The sequence below is a fragment of the Hyperolius riggenbachi genome, chromosome 6 (assembly GCF_040937935.1).
Source record: "Hyperolius riggenbachi isolate aHypRig1 chromosome 6, aHypRig1.pri, whole genome shotgun sequence".
NCBI classification, from domain to species: domain Eukaryota; kingdom Metazoa; phylum Chordata; class Amphibia; order Anura; family Hyperoliidae; genus Hyperolius; species Hyperolius riggenbachi.
In genome coordinates this window covers 199,853,515-199,875,429 of record NC_090651.1, presented here as the reverse complement: position 1 = coordinate 199,875,429, position 21,915 = coordinate 199,853,515, and the positions used below count along the sequence as shown (strand labels likewise).

General features: G+C 45.4%; 1 protein-coding gene across 1 annotated transcript in view; it reads right to left on the bottom strand.

Moving 5' to 3' along the window:
• Positions 1-6,665: 6,665 nt before the first annotated feature.
• The window catches only part of PANX3 (pannexin 3), an 83,838-nt gene continuing 68,588 nt past the window's right edge, over positions 6,666-21,915 (bottom strand). Inside the window, exons 4-5 of the mRNA XM_068242703.1 lie at positions 20,371-21,044; positions 6,666-7,664 (exon numbers count right to left, since the gene is read on the bottom strand). Of these exons, the coding sequence (XP_068098804.1) occupies positions 7,612-7,664; positions 20,371-21,044 (727 nt within the window). The 3' untranslated portion in view covers positions 6,666-7,611. The remainder of the gene's footprint in view (positions 7,665-20,370; positions 21,045-21,915) is intronic.

Genomic DNA, 21,915 nt, shown 5'->3' with positions numbered 1-21,915 from the left:
CTCCCACTTAGCATGGGTATGTGTAAAAATACACCCCAAAACGCATTATACTACTTCTCCTGAGTACGGCGGTACCACATGTGTGACACTTTTTTACACCCTAAGTACGCTAAGGGGCCCAAAGTCCAATGAGTACCTTTAGGATTTCACAGGTCATTTTGCGACATTTGGTTTCAAGACTACTCCTCACGGTTTAGGGCCCCTAAAATGCCAGGGCAGTATAGGAACCCCACAAATGACCCCATTCTAGAAAGAAGACACCCAAAGGTATTCCGTACGGAGTATGGTGAGTTCATAGAAGATTTTATTTTTTGTCACAAGTTAGCGGAAAATGACACTTTGTGAAAAAAAACTATTAAAATCAATTTCCGCTAACTTGTGACAAAAAAATAAAAACTTCTATGAACTCACCATACTCCTAACGGAATACCTTGGGGTGTCTTCTTTCTAAAATGGGGTCATTAGTGGGGTTCCTATACTGCCCTGGCATTTTAGGGGCCCTAAACCGTGAGGAGTAGTCTTGAAACAAAAATGACCTGTGAAATCCTAAAGGTACTCATTGGACTTTGGGCCCCTTAGTGCAGTTAGGGTGCAAAAAAGTGCCACACATGTGGTATCGCCGTACTCGGGAGAAGTAGTATAATGTGTTTTGGGGTGTATTTTTACACATACCCATGCTGGGTGGGAGAAATACCTCTGTAAATGACAATCTTTTGATTTTTTTACACACAATTGTCCATTTACAGAGGTATTTCTCCCACCCAGCATGGGTATGTGTAAAAATACACCCCAAAACACATTGTACTACTTCTCCCGAGTACGGCGATACCACATGTGTGGCACTTTTTTGCACCCTAACTGCGCTAAAGGGCCCAAAGTCCAATGAGTACCTTTAGAATTTCACAGGTCATTTTGAGAAATTTCGTTTCAAGACTACTCCTCACGGTTTAGGGCCCCTAAAATGCCAGGGCAGTATAGGAACCCCACAAATGACCCCATTTTAGAAAGAAGACACCCCAAGGTATTCCGTTAGGAGTATGGTGAGTTCATAGAAGATTTTATTTTTTGTCAAAAGTTAGCGGAAAATGACACTTTGTGAAAAAACACAATTAAAATCAATTTCCGCTAACTTTTGACAAAAAAATAAAATCTTCTATGAACTCACTATACTCCTAACGGAATACCTTGGGGTGTCTTCTTTCTAAAATGGGGTCATTTGTGGGGTTCCTATACTGCCCTGGCATTTTAGGGGCCCTAAACCGTGAGGAGTAGTCTTGAAACGAAATTTCTCAAAATGACCTGTGAAATTCTAAAGGTACTCATTGGACTTTGGGCCCTTTAGCGCAGTTAGGGTGCAAAAAAGTGCCACACATGTGGTATCGCCGTACTCAGGAGAAGTAGTACAATGTGTTTTGTGGTGTATTTTTACACATACCCATGCTGAGTGGGAGAAAGATCTCTGTAAATGGACAATTGTGTGTAAAAAAAATTAACAAATTGTCATTTACAGAGATATTTCTCCCACCCAGCATGGGTATGTGTAAAAATACACCCCAAAACACATTATACTACTTCTCCTGAGTACGGCAATACCACATGTGTGGCACTTTTTTGCACCCTAACTGCGCTAAGGGGTCCAAAGTCCAATGAGCACCTTCAGGCTTTACAGGGGTGCTTACAATTTAGCACCCCCCAAAATGTCAGGACAGTAAACACACCCCACAAATGACCCCATTTTGGAAAGTAGACACTTCAAGGTATTCAGAGAGGAGCATGGTGAGTCCGTGGCAGATTTCATTTTTTTTTGTCGCAAGTTAGAAGAAATGGAAACTTTTTTTTTTTTTTTTTCACAAAGTGTCATTTTCCGCTTACTTGTGACAAAAAATAATATCTTCTATGAACTCACTATGCCTCTCAGTGAATACTTTGGGATGTCTTCTTTCCAAAATGGGGTCATTTGGGGGGTATTTATACTATCCTGGAATTCTAGCCCCTCATGAAACATGACAGAGGGTCAGAAAAGTCAGAGATGCTTGAAAATGGGAAAATTCACTTTTTGCACCATAGTTTGTAAACGCTATAACTTTTACCCAAACCAATAAATATACACTGAATGGGTTTTTTTTAATCAAAAACATGTTTGTCCACATTTTTCGCGCTGCATGTATACAGAAATTTTACTTTATTTGAAAACTGTCAGCACAGAAAGTTAAAAAAAATCATTTTTTTGCCAAAATTCATGTCTTTTTTGCTGAATATAATAAAAAGTAAAAATCGCAGGAGCAATCAAATAGCACTAAAAGAAAGCTTTATTAGTGACAAGAAAAGGAGCCAAAATTCATTTAGGTGGTAGGTTGTATGAGCGAGCAATAAACCGTGAAAGCTGCAGTGGTCTGAATGGAAAAAAAGTGGCCGGTCCTTAAGGGGTAGAAAGCCCTAGGTCCTCAAGTGGTTAAGAGTGCTGCATCCCTCTGCAAGATATCTCACTATTGTCAAGTCCTTCTTTTGACCCATTTTGCCAAAGAAAAGGAAGTTGCCTAATAATTATGCACACCTGATATAGGGTGTTGATGTCATTTGACCACACCCCTTCTCATTACAGAGATGCACATCACCTAATATGCTTAATTGGTAGTAGGCTTTCGAGCCTATACAGCTTGGAGTAAGACAACATGCATAAAGAGGATGATGTGGTCAAAATACTCATTTGCCTAATAATTCTGCACTCCCTGTATGTCCACATCAGCACTTTAGTAGTGCGGTGCAACAGAATGCATTGGCATGATGCGAGGCATGGGGTGTGGTATCGGACAACATTCATTGTTACATTTGCAGTGACGCATACTTTTCAGAAACTGTATGCGGAACACATGTGAAACATACAATGTGACTAATGCTGGGAATACACTGGTCGATTCTGGAGCTCGATTCTGCGCCCGATCGTTTTGCCCGCTTATCTTCCGCTCATTTTTCGTATCTTTTTTTCAATTCATTTCAATCAGAAATCGAGTGGCAAAACGATCAAACGGTGATCGGACATGCCGGAGAAAATCGAGCCATCTTATCAGCTCAGAATCGAGCCGTGTATTCCCAGCATTACACTCTCTGTTGGATTGCAATCTCATTTTTACAGGATACACAATGCCCAAGTGTGAACTTATCCCCACTCCTTTTACTGGATTAAATTGAATCTCTTAACTCATCAGCATTTCCTTAAAGGGCACTATGGCAAATCTGCCGATTTTAAGTCCCTTTAACATAAATAAGTGTTAGTGGAGCAATGTTACTTACAAGTATAAACACTGATCAAAAGGTATTTGCCACACTACCAATACCCATTTACAGCCATGTACTCACAACGGCAGATTTACCTTTCTGACGCCGATTGGGCTAATCCATTATATAGTAGTATGCATCTGTAACTGCTGCTTGAGCAGCCGTTCATGTTCACCCCTCTGGTCAGCTCAGCTAGGATCTTTCCAACTTATAACTGCTCTATTGTGCAGTTACTGTGCTCAGTTCAGGCAACGTACGGCTCTATGTTTTATGTGCGGCCCGCCAAGGACAGCACATAAACATAGACCCGTATGGCGCCATTCTGTGCTGTACAGTCCTGGCCAAAAGGTTTGAGACTGTCAAAAATATTGGAAATTAGAAAAGTTTGTGCTTAAGTTTTTATAATAGCAATTTGCATATACTCCACAATGTTATGAAGAGTGTTCTGATGAATTGCATAGTCCTTCTTTGCCATCACAATTAACTGAATCCCAAAAAAACCTTTTCACCGCATTTCATTGCTGTCATTAAAGGACCTGCTGAGATCATTTCAGTAATCGTCTTGTTAACTGAGAATGTTGACGAGCACAAGGCTGGAGATCTTTATGTCAGGCTGATTGGGTTAGAATGGCAGACTTGACATGTTAAAAGGATGGTGATGCTTGAAATCATTGATCTTCCATTGTTAACTATGGTGACCAGCAAAGAAACACATACAGCCATCATTGTGTTGCGTAAAAATGGCTTCACAGGCAAGGATATTGTGGCTATTAAGATTGCACCTAAATGCAAAAACAAAGTCGTTGGATATATACATTACTCTCTTGAACCTGTGGGCCTGAATAATGAATTGGACTTTGCACCTTTTCTGTAAAACTCCGCCATGGATTATGCATAAAGCACCCGATGTGATAATGTATATTTCCTTTTAAAAAATAGACACATGCCTAATTTGTGACATTAATATGTTCTCATTTTGTTCTTACCTGAGAGGGAAGTTGGTCGCATCCACAATGTCTGTTTCTCCTTTTTGAATACTGTGTTGTACACACAAATAATGAGGAGCGCTCCTGTGTTTAGCAGCCGGAAGAGGATGTGACAGGCAGAGGGAGGAAGAACCAGCTTGAAACGCACGTATAAGGGGAAGTGACTTCACTGTAGTCAGCTACACCCAGTTGAAGCCCGTAGAAGGCGGGCCCAACGCGTAGGTGGGCGGGGCTCCAACCCGCACTGTTTGTACTGGAGCAGCCCGAAGTGTCTCTGAGCTGGGCTACCCCTCTGGCGTTGGTTGCGTGCCCTTGGATTCAGGTGGCCCGGAGACCTCTCCTTCGGGATTGAAGTCCGGCGAAAAAGTGAAGATTTCCACTGTGCGCACAGCAACTTTAAGAAGACGACACAGGGAGGAAGAGTGGTGAGTCCCGCAACGCGGGTGAAGAGTACCCCCTAACCCCCTTGCCGTTACTTTGGTAACCATTGTTGTTGGTACCCTGGCCAGTAGTTTGACACTTATCGGACAGCCTGCATCGTTACTCCGCTCTTTCCATCCTCTGCGGGGTAGAGATCCCGTTCTGGTACCGGTACCCCTGTATGGATGGTAATGTGTGAGGGTGATTGCGGCATGTCTGGGTTTGGAGCGCTCCAGTCATTTTAATTGGTTTTATGGTCTTACCCTAGTGTGTGTTTTTCCATTAATAAAGTTTGTTACACTTTGATACCTGCTGAGTGATGGCACATGCTTAAATTGTTAAATGAACAATTTATAGGATCATCAAGAACTTCAAGGAAAGAGGTTCAATTCGTGTTAAGAAGGCTTCGGGGCGTCCAAGAAAGTCCAGCAAGCGCCAGGATCGTCTCCTAAAGAGTATTCAGCTGCGGGATCGGAGTACAACCAGTGCAGAGGTTGCTCAGGAATGGCAGCAAGCAAGTGTGAGCGCATCTGCAAGCACAGTGAGGCGAAGACTTTTGGAAGATGGCTTGGTGTCAAGAAGGGCAGCAAAGAAGCCACTTCTCTCCCAAAAAAACATCAGGGACAGATTGATCTTTTGCATAAAATATGGTGAATGGACTGACTGGGGAAAAGCCATATTCTCCAATGAAGCCCCTTTTCCGATTGTTTGGGGCATCTGGAAAAAGGCTTGTCAGGAGAAGAAAAGGTGAGCGCTACCATCAGTCCTGTGTCATGCCAACAGTAAAGCATCCTGAGACCATTCATATGTGGGGTTGCTTCTTATCCAAGGGAGTGGGCTCACTCACAATTTTGCCAAAAAACAGCCATGAATAAAGAATTCTACCAAAACACCCTGCAACAGAAACTTCTTCCAACAATGCATTTTCTAGCACGATGGAGCACCATGTCATAAGGCAAAAGTGATAACTAAGTGGCTCGGGAACCAAAACGTTGAAATTTTGGCTACATGGCCTGCAAACTCCCCAAATCTTCACAGAAGTATCACAGGTGGTTTGGCCACCTGTGATACGTCTGCTCTCGAGGAAGTGAGCTGACCGGCCAGTCGGGAACTACAGCACGGACGAGTGACATACACCCTGCGGCTAAAGGGAGGATTAGGAGCGGTTTCACCGCGGACTTCCACCCCGCACACAAGCGAATGGGCATTGGCAGAGCAATTTGTTACATGCTGATACAACACCGGGACGCGTAAGTGCAATTGTTAAAGCGCCCGGAGACAGATGTTGACAATATTACGCTATGTTATTTTTATGTGTTTTTTATGGAGATGCTTTTATTGGATTAAAAGAAGATTTACAGTGATATGGTGTGTGAGGCAGTGACTGGCAGTGGGCCAAGGCGAAGTTTCCACTTGCAATTAGAGGTGGGCAACATCTGGAGAGCAGTTTGGCATTTATTGCTGTGGGAGTGGCACCTACTGAGCACAGAGTGATATCACTGAACACGGAAGGGAGAGTCTTTCACTTGGTGGACCTTGAGTGTGATAGTGGAGAGACTTAATTTTAGAAGGTTATTACCCTATGTGTAGCTTTTTATTACAGGTTGAAGGACCAGGCTAATATATTTATTGGGAGATGGCACAGGTCTGGAGAGCGCAGCAATAATTTTGTATGCTTAATATCCTGAACTGGACTTTCTGTAGCGAGCCCGGACACTGGTGAAGTCATTACATGATAATTTTTGAACTGTGGCGCAGTGTTTATTAATTGATTATGTCAGCATGGGCCAACATTCCTCAGCAAAAGTTTCAGCATCTTGTTGAGTCCATGCCAAGAAGAATATTGGCTGGGATCAGAGCTAAAGCTGGACCAACTCATTATTTGGCCATTCCGTGTATAGGAAGAGCAGGTAGTGCAAGACATACAACATATAAAAAGTTCCCAGAGTCAGATGAGAAATTAACACAACTGTTTATTCTGGATATCCATGTGTTGCCCTTGTTACATGTGGCCCAGTACAGCTATTACAACTGCCTGTAAATCTGTATGGAGAGAGTATAAGGATCAGTGTTGTGTTGAGCAGGTCATACGATTCCGCTGGCAATTTTCCTACTGCAATGCAGTTCTAGGCCAGCCATATCCAGTGACTGAAAAGTTAGAAACAATGTAGTGTCACTTAACCATTGGGCGAATCTGTATTTTTTTTTCTGCAGGCCAATTCATGCATAAGGTCTAGCAGCTGCTCAAGACTTGTTTTAAAAGGTGTTGTTTTTTTTTGTTTTTTTTAATAAGGTAGATTAAGGTAGAAAATGTTAACATTTGAAATTTTCAAAGCACGGTTGAAGCATTACTGCACTATTACATGAAAATGTCAGTCCACCTAAAAGTGAGTTTTCAGTTATAGGTGGAATCTTGTGGGCTTAGCCTCCCACAGCATTCTTATGTCTTAGGCCAAGTACACTTATCCAATCTTAATAGGTCAATTTTACCACTTCCTTGCAGCTTAAAAGCTTACCTACATAATTTGTTCAAAGTATTTCAAAATCTGTTGGCCCTCACACTATATTAAAGTGGAAAGATTGGATATGTGCGCCCACTTTTTGAACACCAGTCATATCTTCCTACTGCTGTTCTGTCCTTACCTACTCACATCTCTCAATAATATAAACTAAAAGTAAAAATATCAGTATGTCTGATGGGCACAGATGAAAGGCATACTGAGAGTCCCTGAGAGATGTCAAGCGTTAGATGTTTTAACGTTACATCATCCCCCAGATACAAAAGCACATTTTGGATGGATTCATCCTTCAAGCTGCTGCTCCTCCACTTAGCCCTGCTTGTCAGTCCTGAGATATCTGTAGTTTCCAGTATCTGCATTTTCTTGTGGATTAAACTGACAAGCATTTATACTGTACAAAAATTCTGAAATTAAGCTGGTGATCTTTCTTCTGCTGGGTACTTTGACTTCTGTCTTGTCATTTCTGCAAGAGACAAACAATGGAATGATTTCTGACCTAGTAATGCAATACACTTCTCAAACCTTAGAATACTATTTTTTCTGTATGGGAAATGAAAGACGGGATAAAGAATGTATACTGTAAGGGCTTGTTCACACAATGTTCGTGTATTTTTTTTAAGCTCTGGCGATTTTAGAAATTGCCCTAAAAGTGCTTGTGCAATGATTCCCTATGAGAGTGTTCACATATGAACACTTTGATTACGATCCGCTTCCAAAAGCAATGCCTGTACCATTTTCTGAGCGCTTTGGCTCAATGGAAGGTATAGGGAAATCACTAAACGCTTGAAAAAGCGCTTTGTAGAGTGATTTCCAGAGCACTTTTAAGAATAAATACATTGTCAGGAAGTGAAAATCTCAATCGCTCATCAAAAGCGCTTAGAAAAGAGTTTACACAAAATCACCCAACGTTCAGAAAACACCAGGAATTGCTTGAAAAAAATCACGCTCAGCTCAGCGCTTGCGATCATGCTTGCAATTTATAATAGAGATGGCCTGAACCTCTGATTTTTGGTTCACGAAATTTTGCGAACCGCAGTAGAAAACTAGAAACATTTATGCTGGCCACAAAAGTGATGGAAAAGATGTTTCAAGGGGTCTAACACCTGGAGGGGGGCATGGCGGAGTGGGATACATGCCAAAAGCCCCGGGAAAAATCAAGATTTGACGCACAGCAGCGTTTCAAGGGCAGAAATCACATTGCATGCTACATTGGAGGCCTAAAGTGCTTTAAAACATCTTGCATGTGTATACATCATCAATCAGGGAGAGTAATTAGTGTACTGCTTCACACTGACAGACCAAACTCACTGTGTAACGCACTGCAAACAGCTGTTTGTGTAGTGACGGCCGTGCTGGACTGGTGCACACCATGGCCAGAGTGCAGGCCATGGCAGTTTTCAAGCCCATATGGTCGGGCTGAGGTAGCTGAATGACAGAACAACAGTGACCGAGTGTCCAGCTGATCGAATTTGGTATGTCCACAATGAAGCAACAACCATATTATCTATTTTCTTGAGTCAGGTGTGCCCCCAACACACTCATATAGCCGTCGGTCATTGCTTCATTGTGATACGCAAGCCCCTTCACCACGGCAAGGTAACGATCATGAAGGGGAATTGACACATCTACATGCCTCTTGTTTTGTTGTTGCAGCTGCAGTGCAGCCAGAAAAATTAGGCAGGCATGTACACGCACCAGAAAAATTATTATAGCGGCCGCTGCTAGCACCGGCCTTAAAAATTCAGGAATCTGCTTGGATTCCTGGTGGACCCTGTTGGTGGTGGCAGTCAAGTGGCCTGTAGGCAGAGATGCTGTGTGGGGACCGTCTTAGTCTTGGGGCAGGCAGCCAGTCACACGGCGTGCAGGCAGAGTTGCTGTGTGCGGGGACTGACTTAGTCTTCGGGCGGGCAGTAACCCTCCGGGATCTATGCCTCATTCATTTTGATAAAGGTGAGATACTGAAAATTTGTTTGACCTAGGCGACTTCTCTTCTCAGTGACAATGCCTCCAGCTGCGCTGAAGGTCCTTTCTGACAGGGCGCTTGAGGCAGGACAAGACAGAAGTTGGATGGCAAATTGGGACAGCTCTGGCCACAGGTCAAGCCTGTGCACCCAGTAGTCCAAGGGTTCATCGCTGCTCACGGTGTCTACATTCACACTTAAGGCCAGGTAGTTGGCTACCTGCCAGTCGAGGCAGTGGTGGAGGGTGGATCCGGAAGCGCTAAGGCGAGGCGTTGGACTAAAGAATGTCCGCAAGTCTGACATCACCATGAGATCGCTAGAGCGTCCTGTCCTTGCCTGCATGGACATAGGAGGAGGAGGATTACTGGCAGTGGTACCTTTATTCCGTTGTGCTGTGACATCACCCTTAAACGCACTGTATAGTTGCCAGTTTGTTCTGCATGTGCAGCATCCTTTCTGCCTTCAGGTGAGTTGGTAACATGTCTGCCACTTTGCGCCTATACCGAGGGTCTAGTAGCGTTGCAATCCAGTACAGCTCTTTCCCCTTGTGTTTTTTTTATACGGGGCTCCCTCAACAGGCTGGATAGCTTGAAACACGCCATCTGCACAAAGTTGGATCCAGACATACTATCCAACTCCTCTTGCTCTACCTCAGTGATGTCAGGTAAGTTCTCCTCCTCCCCCCAGCCACGAACAATACCACGGGAGTGTTGAGCAGCACAAGCCCCCTGCGACACCTGCTGCCGTGGTTGTTCTGCTGCCTCCTCCTCAAAGAAAAACACCTTCCTCATCATCTGACTCCTCTTCCCCACACGACTTCCTCCTCTTCCCCACACAACTCTTCCTCCTCCTCCTCCTCCTCCCCCTTTGTGCTGCCGCAGGTGTTGAGAACACATCTGGTTCTGATGAGAATTGATCCCACAACGCTTCCTCCTGTAACTGTTCCTGTTCACGCTCATCCACAGCTCGATCCACCACTCTACGCACGGCACGCTCCAGGAAGAAGGCATATGGGATCAAGGCACTGATGGCGCCTTCACTGCGACTCACCATGTTTGTCACCTCCTCAAACAGCTGTATGAGCCTGCAGACATTTTGCATGAGTGTCCAGTACTTCGGCTAGAACATCCCCATCTACCCACTGTATTGGTAGAGATACTGTTTGACAGCTTTCTCCTGTTGTAGCAGGTGGTCGAACATCAGGAGGGTTGAATTCCAGCGAGTCAGGCTATCGCATATCAAGCTCCTCCCACGGCAAGTTGTTTTTTCGCTGAATATCGGCCAAGCGTGCCATGGCCGTGTAAGACCGCCTGAAATGCCCACACAACTTCCTGGCCTGCTTTAGGGCGTCCTGTAAGCCTGGGTACTTAGACACAAATCTCTGGATTACAAGATTGAGCACATGTGCCATGCAGGGTACGTGTCAACTTTCCCAAATTCAAAGCCGAAATGAGATTGCTGCCGTTGTCACACACCACGTTGCCGATCTCCAGTTGGTGCTGGGTCAGCCACTGATCCACCTGTTTGTTAAGGGCAGCCAGGAGAGGTGCTCCAGTGTGACTCCGCTTTGAGGCAAGACATGTTTAAGATGGCGTGACACCGTCGTACCTGGCATATGCAGCATAGGCCCTGGGGAACTGGGGCTGTGTAGCTGGAGAGGAGATCGCAGCACCAGTATAGTTGCGCTGCCACTCAGCTGAGGAGGACGACGACAGCGAAGCCGTTGGAGCAGAAGGAGAGGAGGTGGCAGGAGGCCTGCCTGCAAGCCATGGAGGTGTCACAAGTTGGTCCGCTGCACAACCACATACTCCATGCTTGACATCGGTCACCAGGTTGACCCGATGGGCTGTGTAAGTAATGTACCTGCCCTAACCGTGCTTGGCAGACCAGGCATCCATGGTCAGATGGACCCTTGACCCAACACTGTGTGCCAGAGATGACACCACTTGCCTTTCTACTTCCCGGAACAGTTTGGGTATCGCCTTTTTTGAGAAATAATTGCGGCCTACTATTTTCCACTGCGGTGTCTCAATGGCCACACATTTTCGGAAGGCCTCAGAGTCCACCAGCTGGTATGGTAACAGCTGGCGGGATAACAGTTCAGCCAAGCCAGCTGTCAGACACCGGGCAAGGGGGTGACTGGCAGACATTGGCTTCTTCCGCTCAAATATTTCCCTCACGGACACCTGGTTACTGCTGTGGGCAGAGAAACAGGAGCCGCTCAAGGTGAGAGGCGGAGTGGAGGAGGTTGGCTGTGATTGTGAAGGTGCAAGGGAGAAAGCGGCTGAAGAAGATGATGCACCTGAAGGAGGAAGAGGAGAAGGAGGGTGGCTTTGCTTTTGTGTGCTGCTTTTGCTCAGGTGGTCTTCCCATTGCAGTTTGTGCATTTTTTTGCATGGGCCTTCGTAAGGCAGTTGTCCCTACGTGGGTGTTGGCCTTTCCACGGCTCATCTTCTGGTGGCAGAGAGTACAGAGGGCATTGCTCTGATCTTTGGCATACACACTAAAAAATGTCCACACTGCTGAGCCACCCTGGGGTGTGGGCACTATGGTGGCATCAGCAGCTGATGTTGAAGGGCATGTTGGCTGGCTGTCCATAGGTGGCGATACATGGCGCCGGACACTGCCACCACCTGTTTCTGACGATGAGCTCCCCCTGCTTCTTTCAGCAACCCGTCTCCTCCTACTCCTCTCTGACTCTCCCTCTGAACTGTCCCCCTGTTCATCTCCTCTATTGGCAACCCACGTGGCACCCGTATCATCATAATCCTCATAATCCTCCTCCCCAGCTTCGCTTGTATCAAACACCTCCAAAACTGCAGGTACTTAATCATCATCCTCCCTCACACGTTACGTCCATAGTGTCGCCTAACTCAGACATATGAGGTGGCGTAACTTGCTTAGTGCCTTCATCTTGTTGTAACAATAATGGCTGTGAATCAGTGATTTCCCCACAAATAACTCCTGTGAAGTGTCAAATGTAGTGGATGTGGTACTTGGAGCAGCGCTGGTGGCTGCAGAAGATGAGGTGTTCTGTGTTAAATAGTCAACCACATCCTGACAATCTTGGGAGTTGATGGGACGTGCCTTCTTCTGAGCACTATACTTTGGGCAAGGGCCGCACGATATCACGTCAGCATGACCTCGAACAGATCTGCCGGGTGGCCGGCCTCTGGCTCTGCCTTTTGTTTTGTCCATATCGGGGGGATGAAGTGAAAGGTATGCATTTACTTGACTAATACAATGTGCAGTCACACAGGTGCAGTGAAAGGTATGCAGGGATTGGTATTACAAATGTGCAGCTGTCACACACAGGTACCGTGAACAGGTGCAATGACTGGTGGTACATTACACTGCTTGCGCTCACGTAAGTGCACTGAACAGGTTACAGGTATGAACTGCAGTGATTGGTATTACAAAAGTGCAGCTGCCTGACACACACGCACACGTACCGTGAACAGGTGCATTGACTGGTGGTATTAACAATGTGTGCGCTCACGTAGGTATAGGTAGGTAGGTAGGTGCACTGAACAGTGAACAGGTGCAGTGATTGGGATTACAAATGTGCAGCTGACACACACACACACACACACGCGCACACGTACGTACCGTGAACAGGTGCAATGACTGGTGGTATTAATGTATGCACTCACATAGTTATAGGTAGGTAGGTGCACTGAACAGTGAACAGGTGCAGTGATTGGGATTACAAATGTGCAGCTGCCTGTCACACACAGGTACCATGAACAGGTGCAATGACTGGTGGTATTAACTATGTGTGCGCTCACGTAGGTATAGTTAGGTAGGTGCACTGAACAGTGAACAGGTGCAGTGATTGGTATTACAAATGTGCAGCTGCCTGTCACACACACATAGGTACCGTGAACAGGTGCAATGACTGGTGGTATTAACTATGCGTGCGCTCACGTAGGTATAGGTAGGTAGGTGCACTGAACAGTGAACAGGTGCAGTGATTGGGATTACAAATGTGCAGCTGCCTGTCACACACAAAGGTAGTCACTGAATGTGCTGGGCGTGGCAGTGATACAGTAGGAATTCCCAAGGCTGTCTATGCAACACAAGTGTCTGTGGGACACACACAAACAAAAACAAAAAATAGATCAGAAGAACAAGATTAGCTCTCAAAAGAGCTATTGAGGGGTGCTTTTTTAGCAATAAGAATCAGCAAGGAGCAAGCTAACAAGCGTCTAACTAAGCTTTCCCTATAGCTCTCTCTGCAGCAGCACCAGTTCTCCCTTCTCTAATTATTGCAGGCACACGAGTGAGTCCAATGCCTGCAGCTGCCTGCCTTTTATAAGGGGGGGGGGGGTGCTCCAGGAGGGAGTGTAGCCCGATTGGCTACAATGTGCCTGCTGACTGTGATGTAGAGGGTCAAAGTTGACCCTAATGATGCACTATGGGGGCGAATCGAACTTCCGGAAAAGTTCACGGTTCTCCGCGATCGCGAGCCCCAGCAGTTCGCCGCCGAACCGTTCGAGCCATCTCTATTTATACTGTGAACAAATCCTTACTAAGCTTGAAATCTAGTTTCAAAACCAGCAGAAGACTGGAAGGGTGGCACGATCCAATGAATAACTCTGAGGAAGTATGCAGCGAATGAGTCTTTGGCCACGTTCTCAGAGGTGCGTTGTGGATCAGTGTAAGGCCCACTTTGTAACACGGCTTACAACACTGCAATGCACCACCTACGCAATGTTTGCAGTGCGACAGTAGCCTTGCAGTATGGTAATGCAGTGCATTACCACGAAAGCATGCGTTAACTGGTACACGGAAGCTTTCTTTTCTTTGACGGTATGCTACACTTTATCCGATGCAACACGGAACTACGGTAAAGTACGGTACACATTTTTTGTTCCATTCTTGTTATACAGGGAACACAATGCAATGTCCCACTGTAAACATTACCTACAGCTGCATTCACATTGAGTATTTCATTCCCTGTTAAAGCAGGAATGTAACAGAAAAGTTGCACCGCACTTTATACTTGCATTGCATGCAGTGAAGTCAATAAAAAGTATGCTTCACGGTCAATGTGCACAATTCGCAGTAATGCACTGCCTGCAGTGCATTGAGATGCTGCACACCCTTTAACCTCTTGCTGACTGCTTCACGCCAATTGGCGTGAACGGGGCGGCAGCCCCAAGACCACTCCACGCCGATTGGCGTGAATGGCTGGGTTATTAGATGGCGTGAATGTACAGGGTTATTAACTGGGAGACTGAAGGTGAAGCGGTGCTCTGTCATCAAAGCGGAGATGCACGCACGCTCTCCTGCAAGCTCCTTGCAGGAGAGTGTGCACGCATCTCTACTCTGGTGACAGAGCTCCGCTCCGCCTTCAGTCTCCCAGTGGCGATCGCCATTTAATAACCCTGTACAGCGCTGCAATCTAAGGCAGCACTGTACTGGAGACAGCCGTGTGACGCAGCTGTCATAGGCTGAAGCCTATGGCAGGCGATCACACTCATTGGCGGGAGGGAGGGTGTAATATAAAATAAATAAAAAAAATGCTTATATTTATTCAATAATGTATCAAATACATATTTATAAAAAAAAAAAAAAACAATAACTGGGGAGCAATCAGACCCCACCAACAGAGAGCTCTGTTGGTAGGGGTGCATCACTTGTGTGCTTAGTTGGACGGCCCTGCAGCGAGGCCTTAAAGAAAACCTGAACTGAAAATAAAAAGTCAAAATAACCATACACAGGTCATACTTACCTCACATGTAGTCTAAACTTCAATCTCTTTCTCCTCTCCTGTGTCCCATTTGTCCACTGTGATCAATATAATTCTCCGTCCTCCATTTTGAAAATGGCCACTACCCCATAACAGCTTCCTGGTTAGCACACTGTTAAACTGTAATATCACCCACTTGAGCCATAGGGAAACATGGACATTACCTTGAACATTCAGTTGTAACTGACAGCTGCTGATATATAACTGACAGTAACTGGTATATTTCAGTTCTGACAAAATATTGTCAGAACTGGAAGGAATCACTGTAAGAAGAAAATGGTGAGCTGCTGAGAGGAACTGACAGGGAGGTTAGAATGTAATATTCATTTGCAGCTACATCATGAGTTTATTTTAAATAATTTTACTCGCTTCAGGTTCCCTTTAACGCTGCAGGGGCCTATTTTGATAAAAATGGCCTGGTCTCTAGGGGGGTTTAACATCGCAGTCCTTAAGTGGTTAATAGTGCCATAACGGGCACACTGTGAATGCCACACATGTTTTACATTGTAGTGGGACATTTCGTTAGAGTGTATCTGTTACGTTGCACCGTAATGCCCCACTATGAATGGGCCCTTAGGCCCCATTCACAGAGGGATGTTGTGTTCACTGTATAACAAGAACACAACAGAGCAAATAAGTTTATGCGGGATGTCAATTCTGTATGAAAATGTATGCAGCTAAAAAAATTAATTCCACCTTATCATCATTCAATTGGTCCATTTTCACATTTGCATACAGAATTTGCATTATCCTACATCAACAAAGAATTATTTGCATTTCATTGTCCATCCATAGTTTCCAGCTTTTGAATGAAAGGAGGATTCTGATTTGCAGGGCATGTTTAAATGTCATGGGGACAATTGGGCAGAGGTAATTTGGGGCAGGCAAAGTCAGCCCCCGGGGCCCCTGAACCAGCTGCTGCCCCTCTAAGAAACTAATCCACCTCCCTACCGCTCCTGTGTGCAGTGGCAATTTCCCAGACACTACAAGGGGATCAAGGAAATCATCTGCTACCTCCCTTGGATAAGGTACAGAGGCCCTCTTGCCACAATCAGTGCCACCTTTGCCTTAATGGCAGCACCACCCTGCTGATTTGTTGCTCTGGACAATGCCTTCAGGTTTTCTGCTTTTCATTGCACAAATCTTAAACCTGTGTGAGCAGTGATCCAGTTATGCAGTTACACACGTACAGTTATACAGTTCCATATACTGTCAGTAATTATACAAGTCATTATGTATTCCTTTCAACTAGCAGATGGCTATTTCTGTTTCCCCTCCATCAGTGCATTAGCACTGAAAATAATTACTTGTATGGCTCTGCCCACTTTCCTGAAGTGATGTGTTATGGTCACATGCATAGAGCCATATTAATCTTTGCCATGCACTGATGAGAAGAGAAACTCAAACCACTGTAAGCATGTTGGATTTATGTATTATGTATTCACTATACACCAGCAGCTCTGTATGCGTATCTGTCTTTAAGGGGCATAAAAAGATGATTTGCATATTCAGCAGTGATGCATCATGGGGGAGATCTTTTTTGCTCACTTAAAAGTGTCTTTTCAAGAGACAGCAAACTATTTATGACTAGCAGCACCAGGTAAGAATTATGTGAAAGCCCGTCATCGCTGTGGAAGGGTCTAGTAGGGAATCATTTGTGCACATATTATTTATGCTGAAGCTAACGCCCTCCTTTACTGTACCTGTTTTAAATGCTCTGCACATCTATGCAGGTAGTTAATTCGGGTGCAGCGTCTGTCTGGAAGCACTGCCAGTCTCTCCTGCTGTAAAAATGACTGTTTTTATAAAGGCAAATTTATATTTAGGATGCTATAAGTGATATTAACCACTTGCTGACCGCCCACTACCTATGGGCGGCGGCAAAGTGGCACCCCCAGGACCCCCTAATGCCGATCAGTGGCGGCTCCTGGGGGACTGAATAGCCAGGGATCGCGGGCAGGGATGTGCACGCATCCACCGGCATTAGGCTCCACCCACCCGCGACGTCAACCCACCGGCCATTTAGCAGCGCCGGCGGGTTGTTAACCCCAGATCTGCCGCATAGTAACAGTATAATACACTTTGTAATGTATACAAAGTGTATTATACAGGCTGCCTCCTGCCCTGGTGGTCCCAGTGATCGAGGGACCACCAGGGCAGGAGGCAGCCCTTGTGATAGTTGCACAAGCACACTGATCCTGCCCCCTAATCACCCACAGCACCCCTCAGATCCCCCCCTGATCACCCCCTCAGACCCCTGTTTGCACCCAATCACCCCCCTAATCACCCATCAATCACTCCCTGTTACTATCTGTCAACGCTATATTTTAGATTAGGCCCTAAACTGCCCCCTGGGGGCTCCTGATCACCCCCCCCCACACCCTCAAATCGACCCCCGCCCCCGTGTTCTGTATACATCTAGTATCCCCTGTAATCACCCACTGATCACCTGTCAATCACCCCGTCACCACCTCTCGCTGCCACCCATCAGATCAGACCCTAACCTGCCCCTTGCGGACACATGATCACCCGCCCACACCCTCAGATCGCCTGTAGATCCGCCCTCAGATCACCTCCCAAGTGCATTGTTTACATCTGTTCTCCCCTCTAATCACCCACTGAACACCCATCAATCACTCCCTGTCACTGCTACCCATCAGATCAGACCCTAATCTGCCCCTTGCGGGCACCCAATTACCCGCCCACACCCTCAGATCACCCTCAGACCCCCCTGATCACCTCGCCAGTGCATTTCTTGCATCTATTCCCCCCTCTAATCACACCCTGATCACCTATCAATCACCCCGTCACCACCTGTCACTGTTACCCATCAGATCAGACCCGAATCTGCCCCTTGCGGGCACCCAATTACCCGCCAGCACCCTCAGACCCCCCCTGATCACCTCCCCAGTGCATTGCTTGCATCTATTCCCCCCTGTAATCACACCCTGAGGCACCCATCAATCACCTCCTGTCACCCCCTAGCACACCTACCCATCAGATCAGGCCCTAATTTGCCCCGTGTGGGCTCCTGATCACTCAGCCAAACCCTCAGATCCCCCTCAGACCTCCTTCCGATCACCTCCCCAGTGCATTGATTGCATCTATTCTCCCCTCTAATCACCCCCTGAGACACCCATCAATCACCTCCTGTCACCACCTGTCACCCCCTAGCACTCCTATCCATCAGATCAGGCCCTAATCTGCCCCCTGCGGGCTTCTGATCACCCGGCCAAACCCTGATCACTGCTGGTCTCTACGAATTGTGGCTGAGGCCAAACGTTATGCCACACAATACGCAACCGCCAATCCAAGAAGCTACCATGCCCAGCCTTTTTGGTGGAAACCACTCCAAGTTTCCAAACGTAACATTGTTTCAGGCCTTATCCTTAACATGGGTCTAGTCAAAAAGAATGTATTGCGGTCTTATTGGTCTACGTACCCAATACATCACATGCCCATGTTCTCTGCTGCCATGTCCAGGTCACAATTTGAGAACATCCTGTGCTTCCTGCACTTCAGTGCCAATACAACCTGTCATCTAAGACGCCACCCTGCTTATGACTGGTTCCACAAAATTTGGCCCCTCATGGACCACCTGTCATCAAAATTTGCAGATGCTTATACACCTGAACAGTCATTTTGAGGCATTTGGTTTCCAGACTACTCCACATGGTTTTGGGCCCCTAAAATGCCAGGGCAGTATAGGAACCCCACAAGTGACCCCATTTAGAAAGAAGACACCCCAAGGTATTCCGTTAGGTGTATGATGAGTTCATAGAAGATTTAATTTTTTGTCACAAGTTAGTGAAACATGACACTTTGTGAAAAAAAAACAATAAAAATCAATTTCCGCTAACTTGTGACAAAAAAAAAACCTTCTATGAAGTCACCATACTCCTAACGGAATACCTTGGGGTGTCTGCTTTCTAAAATGGGGTCACTTGTGGGGTTCCTATACTGCCCTGGCATTTTAGGGGCCCTAAACTGTGAGGAGTAGTCTAGAAACCAAATGCCTCAAAATGACCTGTGAAATCCTAAAGGTACTCATAGGTTGTTAAGCCCCTTAGCGCACCTAGGCTGCAAAAAAGTGTCACACGTGGTATTGCTGTACACAGGAGAAGTAGTATAATGTGTTTTGGGGTGTATTTTTACACATACTCATGCTGGGTAGGAGAAATATCACATTATACTATTTCTCCACGATACCATGTGTGACACTTTTTTTTTTCAGCCTAGGTGCGCTAAGGGGCCCAAAGTCCTATGAGCACCTTTAGGCTTTACAGGGGTGCTTACAATTTAGCACCCCCCAAAATGCCAGGACAGTAAACACACCCCACAAATGACCCCATTTTGGAAAGTAGACACCCCAAAGTATTCAGAGAGGGGCATGTTGAGTCCGTGGCAGATTTCATTTTTTTTTTTTTGTCACAAGTTAGCAGAAATGGAAACTTTTTTTTATTTTTTTATTTTTTTTTGCCACAAAATGTCATTTTCCGCTAACTTGTGACAAAAAATAAAATCTTCTATGAACTCACCATGCCTCTTAGTAAATACTTTGCGATGTCTTCTTTCCAAAATGAGGTCAATTTGGGGGTATTTATACTATCCTGGACTTCTAGCCCCCCATGAAACATGACAGGTGCTCAGAAAAGTCAGAGATACTTCAAAATGGGAAAATTCACTTTTGCCAAAAATCATGTCTTTTTTGATGAATATAATAACAACTAAAAGTCACAGTAGCAATCAAATAGCACCAAAAGAAATCTGTATTAGTGACAAGAAAAGGAGGTAAAATTAATTTAGATAGTAGGTTGTATGACCGAGCAATAAACCGTTAAAGCTGCAGTGGTCTGAATGGAAAAAAGTGTCTGGTGCTTAAGGGGTTTTATGACTGCATTCCTTAAGTCAGGGGTCCCCAAACTTTTTGGGTCAAGGGCCGGTCAACATACTTTAGACTGCTGGGGGGCCGGAATATACATAAAATGATGTAGAAGACTTTGCGGGCCAGACAGTGAAGCATACTCAGTACAATTGGACAGCAGTGTCACCTGATGTGGAATTTGATTGGAAACTAGCAAATGACTGCTTTCTGGCTTCCATGTGGATGGGTGGTGCCAGCACTGCTATTCTATATGCGGACCACCAATATTTAAGGATGTAGCTGACCGCATCTATAAGTGAAACAATTTGTGTGTGGGGGCAGGCAGTAAAAAAAAGCCTCAGGGGGCCACATTCGGCCTGCAGGCCTTAGCTTGAGGACCACTGCCTTAAGTGGTTAAAACAATAACGATGTACTCTACAATGCTTTCAGTAGAGGGCTTTTAAGTTACTGTGTTTTGGGGTTTCCATATCCTAACTGGGTTCCCTGTGTCACTTTTTTGCCTATTTGAAGAGCAGATAATTGTGAGATGTACTGTTGCTTGGCCAGAATCAGGAAATACCACTCTTACCAATATTTTCACCATTTGCTAGTGGCAGAATTTGCTTTCCATAATTTTGTCCATCGTATTCTGCTGACATAAAATTTTCACTGTCTTCGTCCATTCCTGCCAACAGTGTCATAAAGTCCACTACAGTGTCGATGTTGTCCCTCTGCCTGGTCATATTCTTGAGTGCACACAGTACACTCAGGCGGCTGAAGGACTTAAGTTCACAGATGTTGGCACGGAGGAACATAATAAGAACATTTAAATCATTTATGGGGCAACCCAGCATCTTCTTGCTCAGGAGGTCAAAGGCTGGGAGCATTTCGTAGACATTTAGGAACTGCTTATCCCAGTGGAAAAGTTTACTTAAATTGTACAAGATCACAGGTATCAGGAGGATGTAGACAACAGCATTTACCACACTAATGATTTGAAAGATGGTCAGTGAGATTAATTTGCATTTGACAAAGTTAATGGAGGCATCAGAGGAGAGCGAACTTGGTCTAATATGGCAGTTAAACTCTTCTTGGTAGAAGACACTGAGGTGGAAAAAGCCCAGATAGCAGCAGGTGACGAGGATGAGAAGGAGCAGGAGGAAATTGCGGAAGAGGTAGGTGAACACGATGAAGTGGGAACGCTGCTTGCCACTCAGGTATCGCTCCAGCAGAGGAAATTCAAAGTAGCGTACATGTCGAGCACTGTGAAAATCCAAGCAAAATTAATTAATTAATGTTTTTACTGCAGGGCTGGAGCACATAACGCAAGACAAAACACATAATATTTATATCATACTTTTCTCCTGGCGGACTTAGTCAACTTTTTAATTGTTTGTTTGATTATAGATTGACTGGTGACGTGTGCACTCCACAATATGGCCCGGCAATCTTTTCCTGCGAGAGTGTCATCAGTGGAGCACACACATCACCAGTCAGATGACCCCGGAAGCTGCACTGCCACACGCGCAAGCGGCTGCTTGCCAGAAGCTATTACAACAAGTTTTTTCTTTAAATGGAGAGCGCAATCTATCATTCTTTTCACCAAATGACTGCAGCATTAGGTAATTACAGCTCTGCCTGACACCCGGCACTCTCACACTCACTACTGGGGTAGTCTTCCATCCCCACCATTCAGATAAGATAAGTCCTGAAGTAGTTTAGAAAAACAGCTCAGCCAGGGCACACTTATGGGGCCCATTCACACTTAGGGTTACCGTTTTGGGCAGATGATTTTTTTGAGATTTAGCATGGAAAAATTACTGGACAAATGTTTGTTCTTTGAGTGATCGTAATTAGTGCTTCTATAGCATGCTAATCGTGATCGCTCCTGAATCGCCCCAAAATGCTGCAGGTAATGATTTTGGCGATTCACCCACGATCAGCGGCAATCACGGCAGTGAGATCACTGCCATATACTTAATATTGCGCTAGCGCTTCGGCGATTAGTGGGAATCACCCGCTAATCGCCCTATTGTGAATAGGCCCTAAATGCTTTCCACACTGAAGTTATAGTGAAGATCTGAAAAATTAATTTATTGTATTTATAAAGCATAAAATTATCTTACCTGAATAA